This window comes from Neofelis nebulosa, chromosome 16, assembly GCF_028018385.1.
Source record: "Neofelis nebulosa isolate mNeoNeb1 chromosome 16, mNeoNeb1.pri, whole genome shotgun sequence".
NCBI classification, from domain to species: Eukaryota; Metazoa; Chordata; class Mammalia; order Carnivora; family Felidae; genus Neofelis; species Neofelis nebulosa.
The window spans coordinates 30,221,420-30,240,794 of NC_080797.1; the positions used below are offsets into that span (position 1 = coordinate 30,221,420).

Here is a 19,375-nt window from a genome sequence, read left to right on the forward strand (position 1 = left end):
TGGGAGAGAGCCAAAGCATAAGAGACTGTTAAAAACTGAGAACAAACTGAGGGTTGATGGGGGGTGGGAGGGAGGGCAGGGTGGGTGATGGGTATTGAGGAGGGCACCTTTTGGGATGAGCACTGGGTGTTGTATGGAAACCAATTTGACAGTAAATTTCATATATTAAAAAATAAATAAATAAATAAATAAATAAATAAATAAAAATAAATAAATAAATAAATAAAACAGGTCAGACATAGAAAGGCAAATACTGGATGATCTTATATATATATGTGGACTCTAAAAAAGCCAAATTCATAGAAGCAGAAAGTAGAAGGGTGGTTTCCGAGGATGGAGGTGGGGGAAATAAGAAAAGGGAGAGGCTGGTAAAAGGGTAGAAACTTTCAGTTAAAAGATAAATAAGGTCTGTGGGCCTAATGTATAAGATGGCTATAGTTGATAACACTATATTGCATAATGGAAATTTGCTAAGAGAGTAGAACCTAAGTGTTCTCACCAACATAGTAAGTAAATAAGGTAAATATGTGAAATGAGTAAAAGGTGGTAATCATTTCACAATGTAAACATATATTAAATCTTCACATTGTAGACTTAAATACATTATTTTGTCAAAAAAGACAAACTTGCAGGCATATGGATAATTGCTCTGCTATAACTAGAAGCCCATGGTGGCTTATAAGCTTCCACATAGCTGTGAGAGAAATGAGAAAAAAAATAAAAAGAACGGCTACCTAGGAGTTAAAACTACACCAAAAGAAAGGCCACAAATATGCATGATCCTCCACACTTAGTACCTTATGAGAACACAGGAGCTACATTTTTGGTTCTCTCAAGCTTGCAGCAGTATAATTCAATTAAGTGAGTTCAGAGTTTAACTTACCTTTTTGTGTGCTCTAGCCTCAAACCCCTAATTTCATGTGAAATTGTCTTCTGTGTCATTTGAGAAAACTTGATGTCTTTCTTGTTGTCAATATGTCTCAATGGCAAGTTGGTTGCAAGAGAATTACAGCCTTCATCTGATAAATCGCTCTTTTCTTCTGCCTGGGGAGTAACCAAGAGCCACAGTCAACCATGTTTTCTTTGCACAGGTAAGTTCAGTATGACCTTCTGGGTCAAATAATTCATTGTAGATAAATATTTTCTCTAAAGTGATGCTACCAGACAGAATTTTGTTGAAAAGGATTTAATTATCAGTGCATTAGTTCAGATTAGGTACATGTTCTAAATGTCACCAACTATCCTTAGTGCATTATGCAGCTATAAAATGCCCAGCATTCGTGAACATACCTAACAGTTGTGGAATCTAGTTCTTAAGGCATCTTTAAACTTACTTCATTAAATTAAAAACTCTTCTCCATGAACATAAGGGAAGGGAAGTGAAAATAATATAAAAACAGGGAGGGGGACGAAACATAAGAGACTCTTAAATATGGAGAACAAACAGAGGGTTACTGGAGGGGTTGGGGGAGGGGAGATGGGCTAAATGGGTAAGGGGCATTAAGGAGTCTCCTCCTGAAATCACTATTGCACTATATGCTAACTAACTTGGATGCAAATTAAAAATATATAAAGTAAAATTTTAAAAAATAATTAAAAAGAAATAAAAACTCTTCTCTACATCCACTATCAAGAGGATGAGAAGACAAGCCACAGACTGAGAGTAAATACTTAGAAAAGACATATCTGATAATGGGCTGTACTCAAAGTACTGTTATTCTGTATATTCAAAAATATATACAAAGAACTCTTAACAATAAGAAAAAGCACAACCCAACTTAAAAATGGGCAAAAGATCTTAACAGACATCTTACCAAAGAAGACGTGCAGATGGCAAACAAGCAAATGAAAAGATCATTTGCTCAACATCATGTCAATAGGAAAGTGCAAATTAAAACATCAAGATACCACTACACATCTGTTAAAATGGCCAAATCCAAAATACTGACAAAACCAAATGCTGGCAAGGATGTGGAGCAAGAGGAACTCTTATTCGTTGCTGGTGGGAATGCAAAATGGTACAACCACTTTGAAAGACAGTACTAAACATACTTATACCACATTTTGCAGCAATTACACCTTATTTTTATTTACCAAAGGAGTAGAAAACATATATCCACACAAAAACCTGCACACAGACATTTAAAACAGCTTTATTCAGAATTGCCAAAACTTGGGGAAAAAAACAGTGCCCTTCAGCAGATGAATGGCAGTAGATTCAGTACATGAACTGTGGTACATCTAGAAAATGGAATACTATCTGGCACTAAAAAGAAAGGAACTATCAAGCCATGAAAAGACATGGAGGAAACTTAAATACATATTGCTAAGTAAAATAAGCCCATCTGCAAAGGCTACATACTATATGATTCCAACTATACGACATTCTGAATAGGTTAAACTATGAAGACTACAGAGACCAGCGGTACTCAGTGGAGGAGGGGGAAAACGAATAAGCAGAGCACAGAAGATATGTAGGGCAGTGAAACTATTCTATATACTATAATAATGGCTACATGTCACTATACATTTGTCCAAACTCACAGAGTGCACAATACTGAATCAACCCCAATGTAAAGTATGGACTTTGGGTGATAAAGATATGTCTGTGTAGGTTTATTGATTGTAACAAATGTACCACGGTGGTGTAGGATGTTGATAGTGGAGGAGGCTGCACATGTATAGAGGCAGGGAGTATATGGGAACTCCCCACTCAACTTTGCTGTGAATCTAAAACTGCTCTAAAAAATAAAAGTCTATCGAGAAAAAAAATAAAGCAGCTATATTGCTTCTAAACAGACACCTCCCCCTCCAAAAAAGAACTAGGGCCTAGGAGCAATGCACATGTTTAGAAAAAGAGGAATGAAGTGAGAAATATACTCTTGAAATGTGGCTGTTTGCAGGTCATCTGGGTAGCTCAGTGGGTTGAGCATCCAGCTCTTGGTTTCAGCTTAGGACATGATCTCACAGTTCATGAGTTCTAGCCCTGCATCGGGCTCTTTGCTGACAGTGCAGAGCCTGCTTGGGATTCTCTCTCTCCTTCTCTCTCTCTGCCCCTCCACTGTTCATCCTCACTTTCTCTCTCTCTGTCTCTCTCTCTCAAAAATAAAGAAACTTAAAACAACAAAAAAAAAAAAAACATGGCTGCTTGCTTAAAACAACAGGACTGCATCTAGCTGATCAAAGGTATATTAGTTTTTAACCCCTGAACAAATTACAAAGACAATGTATAAAGCAGATCACTAAGGGAGTTTAGAGAATCTCTATCTCTACACAAAATGTAAATTAAGGGAACTATTTCAGTGACTTTTAGGGTCTGCGTACATTCATCTTACAACAGAGGCACACCTTTAACAACCTGCTTCAAAAAGGCAATCTGATTTGCTGCCCTAATATTTATTAGGAATGATGAAAAGTTTCCTAGAGATGTTGAGAAAAATGACTCAAAACAGAAACCAGGAAAATAAAAGGAGGAAGATCTAAAAAGACAGAGAGGCACAAAAACCTGTTATCAAAGACCAGATGAACAGAAGCAGTCAAATAGTGAACAGAAACTTTGATGATACAGAAAAGGAAGAAAATAATCTCTGAAATTCTGTGGTTAAAGGTGAACTGTCTGTGAAGTATAAACTACACAGCGTAAGGAAGACAAACTGGTATGATATATTAATGCTGTTAATTATTTTAACTTTTAAGAATCAGCTCTTCCAAATCAGCTCATGAGGATACAATCAACTAAGTATTAGGTATAAAAAAGTGGAACAGGTTAGTAGACATATCACACTTCTTGGTACTTAGCAAGAAGCCTTGAAATTGTTTGTTTGTTTTTTTTGCGGGGGTGGGGGGGCGCCTGAGTGGCTCAGTTGGTTAAACATCTGACTTTTGTTTTTAATTTTTTTAATGTTTATTTATTTTTGAGAGAAAAAGAGACACAGATGAGTGGGAGAGTGGCAGAGAGAGAGGAAGACACAGAATCCAAAGCAGGCTCCAGGCTCTGAGCTGTCAGCACATAGCCGGTCGTGGGGCTTGAACCCAAGAACCATGAGATCATGATCTGAACCAAAGATGGATGCTTAACCGACTGAGCTGCCCAGGTGCCCCTAACTTTTGATTTCAGCTCAGGTCATGATCTCACAGTTTGTGAGATCCAGCCTCACACTACGCTGCCTGCTGACAGCACAGAGCCTGCTTGGGATCCTCTCTCTACTTCTCTCTGCCCCTCTCCCACTCATGTTCTCTCTAGCGCACATGTGCTCTCTCTCAAAATAAATAAATAAACGTTAAAAAAATTTTTTTTTAATTTCTTTCGGATTACAGTATAGGTACATGTCATATGGTAGCACCAGATCCATTGAAAGCATAAATTTAAAAGGTTAAGACTCTCAGTTGACAATGTTGAATTTTTCCTGAGCCTTGTGCTCCTGGAAAACAGTGAAGATTAAAGGAATCCCTTCACCCTTTTGTGTTCTGAAAAATGGCTTGCTGCAAGGAATCACCCTCTTCCCCCATAAGTTTTAGATAAAACTCACAGATGCCCCCTTGTTTACCTATGACAAGGTCAAATACCTTCAAAACTCCTTTTCTTTGCTCTACGAAATGATTAGCTAAACTGTTTTAACCCCACTGATTAATTAGAACAAAAGGATTATTAGCCAAACTGTGGTTAAGCTTTCCTCCTTCCTCCAGGCCCCTAAAACATTCTCTGATCTGTTTATCTCATCATGCCACTCTTTCATCCCACTTCCCCAAATCCAGTTCCTAGCCTTGTTGACTCCTCTCCATGAAAGAAAAGCCATTTTTGCCTAGCCCTTGAGCTCCTTGAAGATCTTATGGTCACAGCCTTCCCTCTCCTATTTCAATAAATAGTCCCTTTCCTCCCTTGGAATAATCCTTTCGAATAAAGTCTCTCCTTACTAAGTCCAGGTTTGTTTTTTGTTTGACACAATACTGGCCAATGGATAAGAACATCCCCTGAATCACAGTACTAGAGACACTTGGTATCTTTTAGATTACCTTCTGGTTAGACTCCCACATCATTAATTATGTTACCTACAACCGTTTATGTAGGTTTAAATCCTTTATTCTCCTAAAAAATTATCCCAGTCCCCTACCCCGCAAAATACTCTCAACATACACCACAGACCTCTTGATATTGCTGGGATGAAAGTTCATTTTATGCCCACTAAAAGAACTCAAAACTCACCTTAGTTATTAAAAGATCCTATAATTATATTGCTCTATGAATCTGCTTACTGATTATGGGTGTGAGATAAATATAAACTAATTTTTTAATGTAAACTATTTTTAAAGAAGAAGAAGAAGAAGAAGAAGAAGAAGAAGAAGAAGAAGAAAAAGAAGAAGAGGCCTTTAGAAACTATTTTTGAAAAAAATACCTGGCAGAATAAAGGTACTTTACTTTCCATTTTTCAGTTTAGAGATAAATTCGGCCCTTGAGGACTCAAAGGTCTTGATGAACAAGTATGAATGAGCACAAAAGGATTTCCTGCCCAAAAAAAAAAAAAAGATAAGAAAAAAATCATATGCCTGCTTAAGAGACTTAATTACATTTACCTACCTGGTTATCCCTGTAATGTAACACAGTATAATACCAAATAGATATTCCCCAAGCCATATATGTGTACAAAAACTAGAAAAAGCAGTTAGTAGATTGTAATTCGCAGGAGATCACACCGTCCCTTAATTTTACCTTTTGTGGTATAAGAAGTAAAGAAATCCAAAACAAATGACATAAAAGGCAGAGAAATCCAGTTATATTTATTTATTCAAATAAACCCAGAGAAACAGAACTACTAACATAGCAGCAATTCCCAATGTTATTAAATGCTTACTATATACTAGACATTATGATGAACACTTTAACATAAATTATTTCATTTATTCCTTACAGATATTTTTTTAAGGAATTATCATTTTCTTTATTTTACAGATGAGGAAAATAAAGACTCAGATCAAGTTGTCCAAGATTAAACCGCCAACAAATAGCAGAGTCAGAATTTGAAGTCAGACAGCCTAACTCAAGAGCCATGGTCTTCAGCACCCTATAACATCGCCTCTCAAAAAAATACTATTGTAAACAAAAGATGCCTTAGCCTGTTTTAAATCAAAGACTTCCACATCACATACCAACCAATTTTCAAAATTCCTCTCATTTTCACAGGTTTTTTTTACTTATATCTGAGTTACAGTGGATGTGCTATTTATTACATTGCTAGTTATATTACATTGTTACAATTTTCAGGGTCATTTGCATACCATGAAGTTTTACTGCAAGTATTAATATTCTTAACAGAGATAGTACTTTAAAATCACTTACTTCTGAAATGTTATACTAATTACTGCTGAATGTGGTATGTCCAACATTCCTGGAATTCAAACCATGTTAAAAATCAAATGAAACCTTGTGACAAATAGCCATCTCAGAAGACATTAGGTGGCTATGCAGATTTCCCCAGCAACCCACTCGATGTAACCTCTTCGAGGTCTTCTCTAATGAGCTCAATCTTTACTTAGCAACTATTTGGTATAGTATGGTCTCCACCATTGTTACTGTCTTCACTATTCAACTGGCATTAATCATTTGCCTTGTATTTTTATTTGCCACATATACATCTCCTATATCAACTATAACTTATATTTCATGGATGGACTGAAAGATTGGATTGGTATCTTATCATTCTTTGAATTATTTCTCACAATAACAAGCACAATGCTATATGTATAAAACAAAGGAAGGAAAGAAAGAAAGGAGGGGGAAGAGAGGGAGGAGGGAAGAAAAAGGAAAGGAAAGGAAAGGAAAGGAAAGGAAAGGAAAGGAAAGGAAAGGAAAGGAAAGGAAAGGAGAGAAGGCATGCCTTCCTTATGGCGCTTACTCACCAACAGCTTAAGTTATCAAAGTACCTAATTAAGCACTGTAAGCTTTATTTAAAAAAAACCATGAGGGGCGCCTGGGTGGCGCAGTCGGTTGGGCGTCCGACTTCAGCCAGGTCACGATCTCACGGTCCGTGAGTTCGAGCCCCGCGTCAGGCTCTGGGCTGATGGCTCGGAGCCTGGAGCCTGTTTCCGATTCTGTGTCTCCCTCTCTCTCTGCCCCTCCCCCATTCATGCTCTGTCTCTCTCTGTCCCAAAAATAAATAAAAAACGTTGAAAAAAAAATTTTTTAAAAACCATGAAAGGAGGAATTGTTTCATAATTTTTTGACCTATCAAAAAGTTGACTGGTTTTAATCTGCTGGATGAATCAAATACTACATAACCCTCTCCAAGCTAAGAGAAAAAATAGTACAGGAAGTCCCTTCCCCATAAATCTGACAAAAGATGTCTCGAGTCTTTCAATCCTATGATACATATATGAACTTGCAAGGACAAACCAAGAGAAATGAACTTGTATTTCTCTTGTCCAATCTATCCGTTGGTCTCTCCATCCATGAATTCAACACATATATACTTCATGCTTACTATGTACTAAGCTCTCCTCCAGGCTGAAAACAGAGACAACAGGGATATAGCAGTGAAAAAACAGGAAAAAATAAATCCTGTTTATTTATTCGGCTCCTCATGGAGCTTACATCCTAGTCAAGGAGTATGTTATCTGTGATAAGTACTAAAGGGGAAAAAAATGTAAAGTAGGGAAAAAAGTGAAGTACGATGTTAAGGAAGAGAAGCAGGGAACAGATAGGGTAGCCAAGAAAGACCTTACTGAGAGGGAGACTTGTGCATACAGATCTGAAGGAATGAAAGTAGGAAGCCAATGAATATCTTAGGGGACAGCACTTCAGCCAGAGAAAAGCAAGTACCTAGGCTCAGAAGTAAGAAGCAGCTTCATTGTTCAAGGAACAGTGGGAAAGCCCATAAAGCTGAAGCAGAAAAAGCAAAGTGAAAGAAGTGGGAATCAGAGGGGTCAAGGAAGGGGGGCAGAAATAGAGGGCCCTTAAACCATTGTAAAAACTTTGGCTTGTGCTCTGAGATGGGAAGCCATGAGAGCGTTTTGAGAAGGGAGATGACATGATATAAAGTCCTTTCTGAAAGGATCACTCTAGTCGTCACAAAGAGGAAAATCAGCTGGGGCTAGATTCCTAAAAGCCAAGTGGAAAAAAGTACTCCAAAAGAAGAATGAGTAATTAATTGCCTGGGTGGCTCAGTTGGTTAAGGGCCTGACTCTTGATTTCAGCTCAGGTCATGATCTCAAGGTTCATGAGGTCCAGCCCCTCATCAGGCTCTGCACTGACAGTGCAGAGCCTGCTTGGGATTCTCTCTTTCCCTCTCTCTCTCTGCCCCTACCCTGCTCCCTCTCTCTGTCTCTGTCTCTCTCAAAATAAATTTCAAAAAAAGAAGAATGAGTAATCAGCTGTGACAAACGCTGCCAACAGGTGAAGTGAGAGGAGTACTGAATGGCTGATTAGGTTTTCCAACATGGAGGACACCAACGACCCTAAGAGGAGCCATTTGGGTAGTATGGTAAGGAAATAATGTCCTTGGAGTGAGTTCAAGAGAGAACGGAGGAGAGAAAACAGAGACAAACAGAAGAGAGGACTCTTTCAAAGAGTATGCTTTAAAGGGGAAAAGAAATGAGGTGGCAGCTCAGGGGCAAAGGGGTTACGAGGGTTGAAGATGGGGGAAAATAAAGGCATGTTCATACGCTGATTAGAATAATCTAGTAGAGGGGCGCCTGGGTGGCGCAGTCGGTTAAGCGTCCGACTTCAGCCAGGTCACGATCTCGCGGTCCGTGAGTTCGAGCCCCGCGTCAGGCTCTGGGCTGATGGCTCGGAGCCTGGAGCCTGCTTCTGACTCTGTGTCTCCCTCTCTCTCTGCCCCTCCCCCGTTCATGCTATGTCTCTCTCTGTCCCAAAAATAAAAAAAAATAAAAAAAAAAAAAAAGAATAATCTAGTAGAGAAGCAAAAATTGATCACACTGGAGGGGAGAATTACTGAAACAATATTCTCAAGTAGGATAAAGGAGATGAGATTTAGGGCACAAGGGCAGGGTCTGTCCTTAGCTGAGAATATACTTACAATAATAGGAGACATGACAGAGTAATTGGGCTTAATTACATGAAGACCAAGTAAGTAGATGTGGTTGTAGAGGCTTGTGAAAATCATCTGATTGCTGTGAGTTTTCTTTTATTATTTAATATCTATATTATATATATAAACTTTTATTTTAAGATGGAAATCATCTGATTGCTGAGTTCTCTTTTATTATTTGATATATAGATAAGCTTTTATTATTTCATATGCATACATATGCTTTTAAGTAGGCTCCACAACCCTGAGATCGAGACTCATATGCTTTACTGACTGAGCCAGCCAGCCGCTCTCGATTGCTTTAGTTTTCTTAGTGAAGCAGGAAGCAGCATAATCAACTGAGAACAAGGATGTGAGAGAAGATGCTAGAGGTTTGAGGACAAAGGTATTGTTATAGAACAGTCATCTAGGAGAATGGGAGAATTAATAGCCCAGGGGCACCTGATAAAGTTGTTGGGCAGCCTCAAGGGTCCCTTGAGGAAAGGACAGTGAATTTAAAGTGAAACCAGGAAGCATGGTTGTGGTTTTTTTCTCTAGCTGTGTTCAATGCAGAGATCTAGATTTAATCTAAGATTATGATTTAGCCAAGAAAGTAAAATGAACTGAAAATGTGATAAGGAAACTGGGGGGAAATGCAAGGGAATGGTTTTAATTATCGACCATGTAACAAACGGAGTAGGTGGGTGGGAAATAAGTATGAGAGACGGTGAGTGACATCTAAAAAGAAAAAAAAATAAAAGGTAGACTGAAGATCCTGGTGGGGTCCAAGGATTATTAGAGTCAGAGTGAGCCTGAAAGACAGGAATGTGATGGCTGGAGAATGGCACACACAGTATTCCCCCACCTTATGCATGGAGACCTGTTCACAGACCCCCGATGGAAGCCTCAAACTACAGAGTACCAAACCCAGTATATATTGTTTTTACCTAAACACAAATGCCTACAATAAAGTTTAATTTCCAAATAAGGCACAGTAAGAAATTAGCAGTAATTAATAAGTTAATTGAGAATTAATTTTTCACACTGAGAATACGAAAAAGGGAACAAGTGACTGAGGAAAGGTTAAATAATTGTAGGAAGACCGGAACTGAGAGATCAGAGTACTGGAAGGATCATCTACATGAATGCTAAAGTCACAAGAATCATGACAGGAGTACAGTTAGAGCAGCAGAAAGCCAGGAGCTGAAATTTAACTAAAGCAACAAGGAGTGACAGTGGGTGGTATAATCTGACAACGCGAGATGCAAAACTGAGCATTTTGAAAATGGAACGAAGAAATGTCTGGAAGCACCTATGAGAATCAAGAAGGGGTCATCTACTCACCCTCTCGTCCCGGTAGTACTAGGAGAGCGAGAGAGAAAACCACCACCACCAGCCATACGTATGTTCTGCCCACCACATTCCCAGATACACAGTCTTTTCTCATTTTCCCTTACATCTTGGTGGTCACTATCTGATTCATCAAAAACTCCCAAAAAGAAGGAAATTCAAAACCGTCTGATACATCACAAGTATTTTTTAAAGTATCATGACTGATTCAGTCCCCGTGTAGATCAAGCTATCATATTATTATTAAAGGGTTTTCCATTCCTTGGCAGAGTATAGAATTTTCAAAATTTTATAACTTAATACATACATTAAAATTAGGGGAGGAAGACATACAGATGGCCAAAAGACACATGAAAAGATGCTCAACATCACTCATCATCAGGGAAATACAGATCAAAAGCACAATGAGATATCACATCACACCTGTCAGAATGGCTAAATTCAAAAACACAAGAAACAAATGTTAGTGAGGATATAGAGAAAAAGGAATCCTTGTGCACTGTTGGTGGGAATGCAAGTTGGTGCAGCCACTATGGAAAACAGTATGGAGGTTCCTTAAAAAGTTAAAAGTAGAATTACCATATGATCCAGTATCAGACGATTCGATATTTACCGAAAGAATACAAAAACAGTAATTCAAAAAGATATATGGGGGTACCTGGGCGGCTCAGTCAGTTAAGCAACCAATTTGGTTCAGGTCATGGTCTCGTGGTTTGTGGGTTCAAGCTCCACATTGATTGGTCTCTGTACTGACAGCTCAGACCCTGGAGCCTGCTTCAGATTCTGTGTCTCCCTTTCTCTCTGCCCCTCCCCTGCTTGTGCTCAGTCTCTCTCTAAAATAAACATTAATTTTTTTTTAAAACTATATGCACCCCTATGTTTACTGCAGCATTATCTACAATAGCCAAATTTTGGAAGCAGCTCAAGTGTTAGCAGCCCATCTATCCATTGATAGATGAATGGATAAAGGGGTGGTATACATACACACACACTGGAATATTACTCAGCCATAAAAAAGAATGAATAATCTTGCCATTTGCAACAGCACGAATGGAGCTAGACAGTATAATGCTAAGTGAAATGTGTCAGAAAAGACAAATACCACAAGATTTCACTCATATGTTATGAAACAAAGGGAAAAAAAGGGACAAACCAAGAAACACTCTTAACTATAGAAAATAAACTAATGGTTACAAGAGGGGAGGTGGGTGCAGAATGGGTCAAATAGCTGAAGGGATTAAGAGTACACTTATCATGATGAGCACTAAGTAATGTATACAATTGCTGAATATTGTACACCTAAAACTAACACTTTATGTTAACGATATTGAAATTTAAATAAACAAACTTTAAAAGCCGTAAATGAAGTCGGGGAGGAGTGCTTATCGTTACATGAAATCATAGAATCCACAACAGAGCTAGGATGATTTCAGAAATCTTTCTGGTCAGGGGTGACTGAGTGGCTCAGTGGGTTAAGCTTCTGACTTCAGCTCAGCTCATGATCTTACGGGGCGGGGGGGGGGGGGGGGGGGGGGGGTTCGAGCCCCACATCGGGCTCTGTGCTGACAATTCAGAGTCTGAGGGCTGCTGCTGCAGATTCTGTGTCTTCCTCTCTCTCTGCCCCTGCCGCACTTGTACTCTCTCTCTCAAAAATAAACAAACATTTAAAAAAAAGACATCTTTCCGGTCTAATACCTTAATTATATACAAGGAAGCTGATACACAGAAAGATTGTGATTTGCTCACACAACGTACACAAAATAGTAGCAAAATTCAGGTCCCTGACTCCCAAATCCAGGGATACTTTCACTAAATTTACACTGCTGCTTAACCCAGAGGCACAGCTAGGCAGAAATATGGAGACTCTTAACTTTATTTTGTTTTTAGCGCTCTGATGTTTGCACTGCGCTTTCACAACTGCACTTTCTCACTTGCTGAGTTACCACCACCTCCACATCTGCTTCCCTCCCATCACCCACCACTTCTGCAAAGTACTTTCTACTCTTGCCATTTGGGTTCCCTTCCAAACCGCCCCCTCACTTCCTCCCTCACTTCCCTTGCAGCGATGACCGCAAACGTCCATTAACAGCAACTGCAGACACCTCTTCACCGCACCTGTTGCCCTTAACGTTCACACATGACCGGCACCACCCCCAACGACCACCTTTAACAATACTGACTGAACTTCCACTTCATGGAAGAACCTGTGCTGTGGAACATTCCAACAGGCCCTGCTCGTTTAGCCTTCTGGCGAAGAAAGTGAGTAGACCTGTGAACACGTTAAACCACTCACCAGATGAAAACAAGTGCTCTACTAGAGGTCTGAGAGTTTGCTCAAGAAGCAGGGAAGCGTCCCAGCCACCACGACCTCCACCCTTCTAGAACCACCACCATTTCTGAGGCACCACGGGATCCAGCCGCGTCTGCCCCTTTAGTGCCCGGCCCGCCCAGTCACATCGCTGCCCCTTCTGGAACCTTCGTCCATCTCCGTAATTGTTCTACTCTGTCCCTCGCACCGGGTGGCACGCCCCTCGGCAAGTCTTGCCTCTCCACCTGTGTCCCCCCCGGGGGGTCCCACCGTGAACCCCCTCGGGCTCCCAAGGGTGTCCCCGTCCTCCCGCCTCACGGGCCGAGGCCCTAGCCCAACGGGATCCGAAGGTCCTAGCAGCAGGCCGCTCAGCCCCCCGCGTGGCCCGGCGCTCTCGCTGCGCCGCCTTCCCGGGCTCCCACGCGACGAAGCCCCGCCCCCAGGTCACCTGACCGAGGCCGACGCTCCGCCCACTGAGAGGCCCGCGCTGGAAGAGCGCGGGACCCAGGGCACGGCCACCGCCACCGCCTCCGCCACCGCGCAGGGGCTCCGGGGCAGCGGGGAGCGGCTGAGCTCGCCGCCGCCTCCGCGCCGACTGGACGGCGCTGCGGCCCCGCGGCTCCACCCCACCTCACAAGGGCCTGTGACCTCACCTGGCCCCGCTCGGCGGCCCAGACGCGAGCTCCTCCCCGCGCGCTGTCCTCCCGGCACCTGGATTTCGCCGTCCATCCCGCACTCCCTACCCTTCCTGCAGCTCTCTTCGTTCCCTGGTGCAGTGTCCCGCCCCAGTCTGACATCTTTTCAGGATTATCCTGTATCCATCCTTTGAATACTTCCCGCCCTGCCTTCGAAAACATTCCATCCTTCTTGGTTTCTACCGCTCTGTACCGGACAACAGCGCAGAGCTCTTTGTCCCGACACTTTGCTGAAATCTGTTCCAGACTGCCCTTCAGAGGACTGACGCTCACTTTGGGAAGAGATGCTTTGTGTTTCTTCGAAGATCAATTTCTTGTGTGTGTGCGTGCTGCAGATGAAATGTTACTGGTAAAAGACAACAAAGCGATTTTTCACGGCTTGCCCCAAATATTATGTCGCTAAAACGTTGTACGAATCCAAGACAGTGAAATTAATCATTTTTAAGGTTTTTGCTACACTAGAGTCGTAAATGTTCTGTCAAGCGGAGAGCGTTTTGCAAATATTTTCCCCCTAAAGCTCATGATTTGAGGTGTAAAGGTAGATTTTCAAAAAGGTAAAATTCACATTGATTGAGCCAACCTGAGCTCTCCGTTGTTAACGTTGTGGTGAGCAGCGTGGGCTTTAGAGCTGGATCTATGCAAATTCAATTATTGAGTCAATTATCCTAATTATTTACTGTATGCTGTGGGGCAAACTAAGCTCTCTAAGCCTCAGTTTTCTCATTCGTTCAGAATTGTGATAATTCAAAAATGTTTATGCAGTGCTCAAAAAATGTTAAAACATTTAATTACTTCAGAGATACTTGTGCCCATTTATATCTCAAATCCTGTTGTGTAGGCATTCTTTAGTATTCTTTAGTATTTTTAGTATTCTTTAGTATTTTAACATGTACATGTTTTATCTCCCTAAACAGTCTCTAAGTAATGAGTGCTGAGACCATGTCTTTTATTTTTGTAAACACCCCACCCTCCATTCCCTACTTCCCCACCTACCCACACACACTGTTTACAGTCCACCTCTGTTAATGAGCTGAGCCCATTTTCCATCTATTCATAAGACATCAACTTCTAACGTGTAAGGATTATAATGGTTTCAGTCTGTCTGATCACCAGATTGTGGACGCTTCACAATCTTGAGCACTTGTAGTTTGTTAGTACTGAGTCTATTGATGAGTTAGTTACTGTATTAGTCAGTTTCAGAGACGCTCACCAAATAGCACCAAGAGTATAGTAGTTAGGATTAGATTCTTTCACCTAACAGAAAATCCCTAAATAACAGTGGCCTAAGCAAGATAGAATTTTATTTCTCACATTCAAGAGGTTCAGAGATGGTCACTCAAGGGTGAATATTGCTAACCATAGTTGCAAGGACACAGTCTTCTATTTTACTGCTCCACTGGCATTTTTTCCAGTGGTGGCTTAAGGGAGATATCACAGGCAAAAGACTCTCAAAAGATTTTAAGGTTATGCTTCTTGGATCTTCTCATTCAAATAATATGGCTTCTAAGAAGCTTAAGGCTTTTGTCCTTCTGCAGAAGCCCGAGGTAGCAAAAGATTTAGCTCAAAGATATTTATGGGTAGGGCTTTTATTTTATGGGACTGAAACCCAATCAAGATTTGCAGGAGATTCATAATTTTTTTTTTAAAGAGTATTGTAATTGTCAGAAACACTGCCAGCTTGGGCTGAAGGAGTCAGAGCATGAAAAGGAAAGAGGTCTTTGGACCAAGCTCTATAATCAGGAAGCAGGCTGAGAAAACTATTTCCATGTAAATATATGCTACCTTTAATGGAATAAAGATGGCTTAAAGGGTAAAACCAAAAGCCTAGAAGATAGAATGAAAATCCATGGAGAATTATTCCCAGGCCTTTCATATGGAACTGCCAGCCTATACCCAAGTGACTTTCAGAACTGCTATGGGCTGGGGGGCTTCTGCAAACCTGTTTTCTGCCCCTTGAAACTGGAATGCCTCCCTATCTGTCCTGCCATTTTTTTTTTCAACATTTTTTTTTTTTTTTTTTTTTTTATTTATTTTGGGACAGAGAGAGACAGAGCATGAACGGGGGAGGGGCAGAGAGAGAGGGAGACACAGAATCGGAAACAGGCTCCAGGCTCCGAGCCATCAGCCCAGAGCCTGACGCGGGGCTCGAACTCACGGACCGCGAGATCGTGACCTGGCTGAAGTCGGACGCTTAACCGACTGCGCCACCCAGGCGCCCCTCTGTCCTGCCATTTTAATTGGTTGTTGCAGGAAGAGAGCATATAGCTTTTTCCTTTAGTTCACAGGACTTCAAATTAAGAGGCACTATACTCAAGTAGCCAAATGTAAGGAACTATATCCAAGAAGACTCCTCTGCCCCAGGACCTATTTAGAGGACAAGACTCTGGACTTCCAGTGAATGCTATAATGAGATAAGACGGGGGGGTCCTTGGGAAGGGGGAGCACTTGTTGCAAGTGAGGGAACTAGGAATAAGTAGTGACCAGAGGGTGGACTGTGGCAGTTTTGAACTATGTCCACAAGTTCTTTGTGTATTAGTTTCTTGTTACTGTAACAACTTACCACAAACTTCAACAACAATGTATTACATTTCTGGAGGTCAGAAGTCCAAAATTGGCCTTACAAAGGCTGCATTTCTGGAGGCTCTAAAGGAAAATCTACTCCTTACCTTTTCCCGCTTCTAGAGGCTTCTGCATCCCTTGACTCGTGGCAACCTCACACTGACCTGTTTCCATCATTACATTTCCTATTCTCACTCTGACCCCCTCATGATTGTATTAAGGCTATCCACATAATCCATGAAATTTCCCAGTTTCTGCCCTTAATTACATCTGCGAAATTCTTTATTCCATGCCAGGTAACATATCCGCTGGTTCTGGGGATTAGAACATGGGTGCCTTTGGGAGAGGGGGATGGGCAGGGGCAACAATTTTATCTACCAGGGCGCTCATACCTTCCTAGGTTCATGAGTTCTAGCCCTGCGTCAGGCTCTGTGCTGACAGCTCAGAGCCTGGAGCCTGCTTCAGATTCTGTGTCTCCCTCTCTCTCTTTCTGCCCCTTCCCCACTCATACTCTGTCTCTGTCTCTGTCTCTCTCTCAAAGCGTAAACATTTAAAACAATTAAAAAAAAAAAAGTGGCATCTGGTCCACGCTTCTTGCATGTGGACTAGTGGTAGCGGGCTACTTAACAACGAATAGAGTATGGTGGGAAATGCTGACGTGACACGTACAAAACTACGTCACAAGAGATATTGCAGCTTCCTCCTGGCTCGCTCTTGGCTTCCGCACTTTGGGAGAAGCCAGCTAACATGCCGCAAAAACTGCAAGATCGCGTTTGTGGTTTTAAGCTGCTAAATCGTGGGGTAATTTGTTATGCAGCAATAGATAACTACCACAATCCCTCAGGTCCCATCCGGATTCGTGAGGTCTGCTTAAGTTCTAGCTATTATCTCTACAGTTGGCCTACCTGAAGAAGGAAGGCGAGAGGGGAGGCATGCTCCCTTCTTAAATGGCACGCGATGGAAGTGGTATGCACCTCTTCCATTCACATCTGTCTACAAGATGGACAGGGCAGCCTAGCTGCACCGAGAAGCTTGGAGACATAGCATCTATTCCAGGCAGCCATGTGTCCAACTGGAAATTAGGAGTTCTGACTATGTGAGAAGAGGAAAACACATAGGGGGGCACAATTAGCAACCTCTGTCACAATGGGGGATTATAAGGGTCAGGAGAAGCAAAGTTGAGCACAGATCCATTAACATTTTTCCTAACCAATCTCTTCATTGGCCACCGAATGACATTTACACACCCAGCACTGTGATCTCTCCAAAGAAATCATGCCAATTGTATGAGTCACAGGAAAACCCAACTAATAGAAAAAAAAAAAAAAAAAAACCACAATGAATTGTGAAATTTTTTTTTTCTTACAAAGCTCTTTTCAGGGACACTGATAAAGAATAATTTACTGTGGAGATTTTGCCTGAAGGCTGTTAAATCTCCTAAATGTTGCTTTCTAAATGCTTCTATTCTGTGAGCATTCTCCCGTGTATTGTCAGAAAATACACAGCTGATGGAAAATGTCTCCTCTGTGCAAAAGTTTAGAGAGACAGCACTATGGCAGCAATCGCAAGGAACACAATCATGTTAACTGACCTATAGTTTTCTTTTCACATGCTAACTATTCTTGGATAGTCTCATTAAGTGGATTTTTAAAAAATGTTTTTAAGTTTATTTTTGTGAAAGAGACAGAGCAAGTGGGGGAGGGGCAGAGAGAGAGGGAGAGAGAGAGAATCCCAAGCAGGCTCTGCACCATCAGCACAGAGCCCAATGTGGGGCTCAAACTCACAAACCGTGAGATCATGACCTAAGCCAAAACCAAGAGTCGGACACTTAACCGACTGGGCCATCCAGGCGCCCCTTAAAATTTAACAATATAGATAACCCCAATCACAAGCATTTAAAACTGCCTGTGTGCTTTAGTCAAACTACAAACTATCAGAAATAGATATTTCAAGAAATATGTTACAAAACCAAATAGAAATTATTTTTCAACAAGCATTAAATGGTTTTCTTGCACAGCACATGTTACTGTTTCCTTACATCAGTGTGAAAAATGAAAATTATAGTTGCACTATAATTCCAAGGCAACTTGCTTGTAATTGATCCCAGTGGTCATTACATGGCTGTTACTATAGAGTTCAGACTACACAGGCCAAGAGTTAGGGGATTACAAATATGATTTGATATATAGCTTTTCATTTCATTTTCACATAAAGTCCTCCATTTTACCCAGATATGTAGTCATCAGTTACCATGAAGTAAATAAAACACAGTGTACCTACAAAATTTCACCATAAAAGGTCTCAGTGTGTGTTCACATAATCCTTTTATGACGTCATGCACTGTCATGTTTTTTAAAAATGCACGTTATTTAAGGAATGTAAGACCCAAAGGCAAAGATGATGAGTGTGCCGTAAAGTACTTCAACCCCACACTGTCAATGCTCAATACATTTTAAATAGCAAAAAGTGAAGTTGCAAATTCTAGAGTCTTACCCTATAAAGTGATAATGCTAATAATTTCGATATTCATCCCATCTCCTGTGAATCAAGTTTTCTTAGATGCCTGCTAAGTATCCTGTTAGTTGGGTTTCTTTCCCTGTGATTTTGATCTAGTGCTTCTTTTAGTTTTTCATGGGAATTTGTGGCTGTGAGGGAACCAGAAGCCTCTGATCACTTAATTTGGAAAATGGATCAAAAATGGATTTTCATTTTGTGTGGGTAGATATTTGGTTCTCTTAATATACCCGCCAAGCTATATTCATAATCTTTTAGTAACCGAGATGACTTAACTGCAAACTTAGTAAGCCAGAAGGACAGGTAAGTGACTTCTTAAGTCAGTGGTTCTCAAACTTGAGTAAGCAGCAGAATCACAGGGAGGGCTTTGCTGAAATAGAACACTGGGCCCGGCCCCATCTCAGATTTTCTGAGTTAGTAGCCCTGGGGCGTGCCTGTGCATTTTTATTCCTAACAACTTCCCAGGTGATATGGAGGCTGCTGGTCCTCAAACCACATTTTGAGACCCAATTCCTTAAATAAAAGTTGGGCATTTTTCCCCCTAAAGCTGGGCATTTAAATGATCCTGTCAATAATTTGCCATCAAGCCTTTATTGTACTGATTTATGCCTCCTGCAAACAAAACCTAGGCCAAACTGACAGTCTGTTCTATTGAGATTGCACAAGTTCCTAAAAAATCCCCAATTAAAAGACAAAAAACTCCAACTCTTAGAACAGCAATAACCTACTCAGTTTGAAAACATTACGAAAGTCTAAAGAAATGCTCTGGGTTCTGGAGTAAACTTCAGTCCCCGTGGTGGTCATCATTTGGTTACATTTGGAAACAGGCTTTTTCTAAAATAATCATTTTTGAGGCGATGACATTTACTCTTTTCACCCAAAGAAAACAGAAATAACAACACAGGAAGAACTGGGCAGCCTTAGGTCAA

The 19,375-nt window shown here is 41.0% G+C and overlaps 1 protein-coding gene across 9 annotated transcripts in view; it reads right to left on the reverse strand.

Moving 5' to 3' along the window:
• EFCAB13 (EF-hand calcium binding domain 13) overlaps positions 1-13,236 on the reverse strand; it is a 185,507-nt gene extending 172,271 nt beyond the window's left edge. For 4 of the 9 annotated variants that reach the window (XM_058702938.1, XM_058702941.1, XM_058702940.1 and 1 more), the window contains exons 1-3: positions 12,664-12,906; positions 5,394-5,503; positions 884-1,044 (exon numbers count right to left, since the gene is read on the reverse strand). In XM_058702938.1, coding sequence (XP_058558921.1) covers positions 884-1,044; positions 5,394-5,423 — 191 coding nt within the window. In that variant the 5' untranslated portion in view covers positions 5,424-5,503; positions 12,664-12,906. Of the gene's footprint in view, positions 1-883; positions 1,045-5,393; positions 5,504-12,663; positions 12,907-13,126 lie in introns of those variants that run through there. The other 5 variants (XM_058702944.1, XM_058702943.1, XM_058702937.1 and 2 more) reach the window with 4 other exon arrangements.
• Between the last annotated feature and the right edge of the window lie 6,139 nt (positions 13,237-19,375).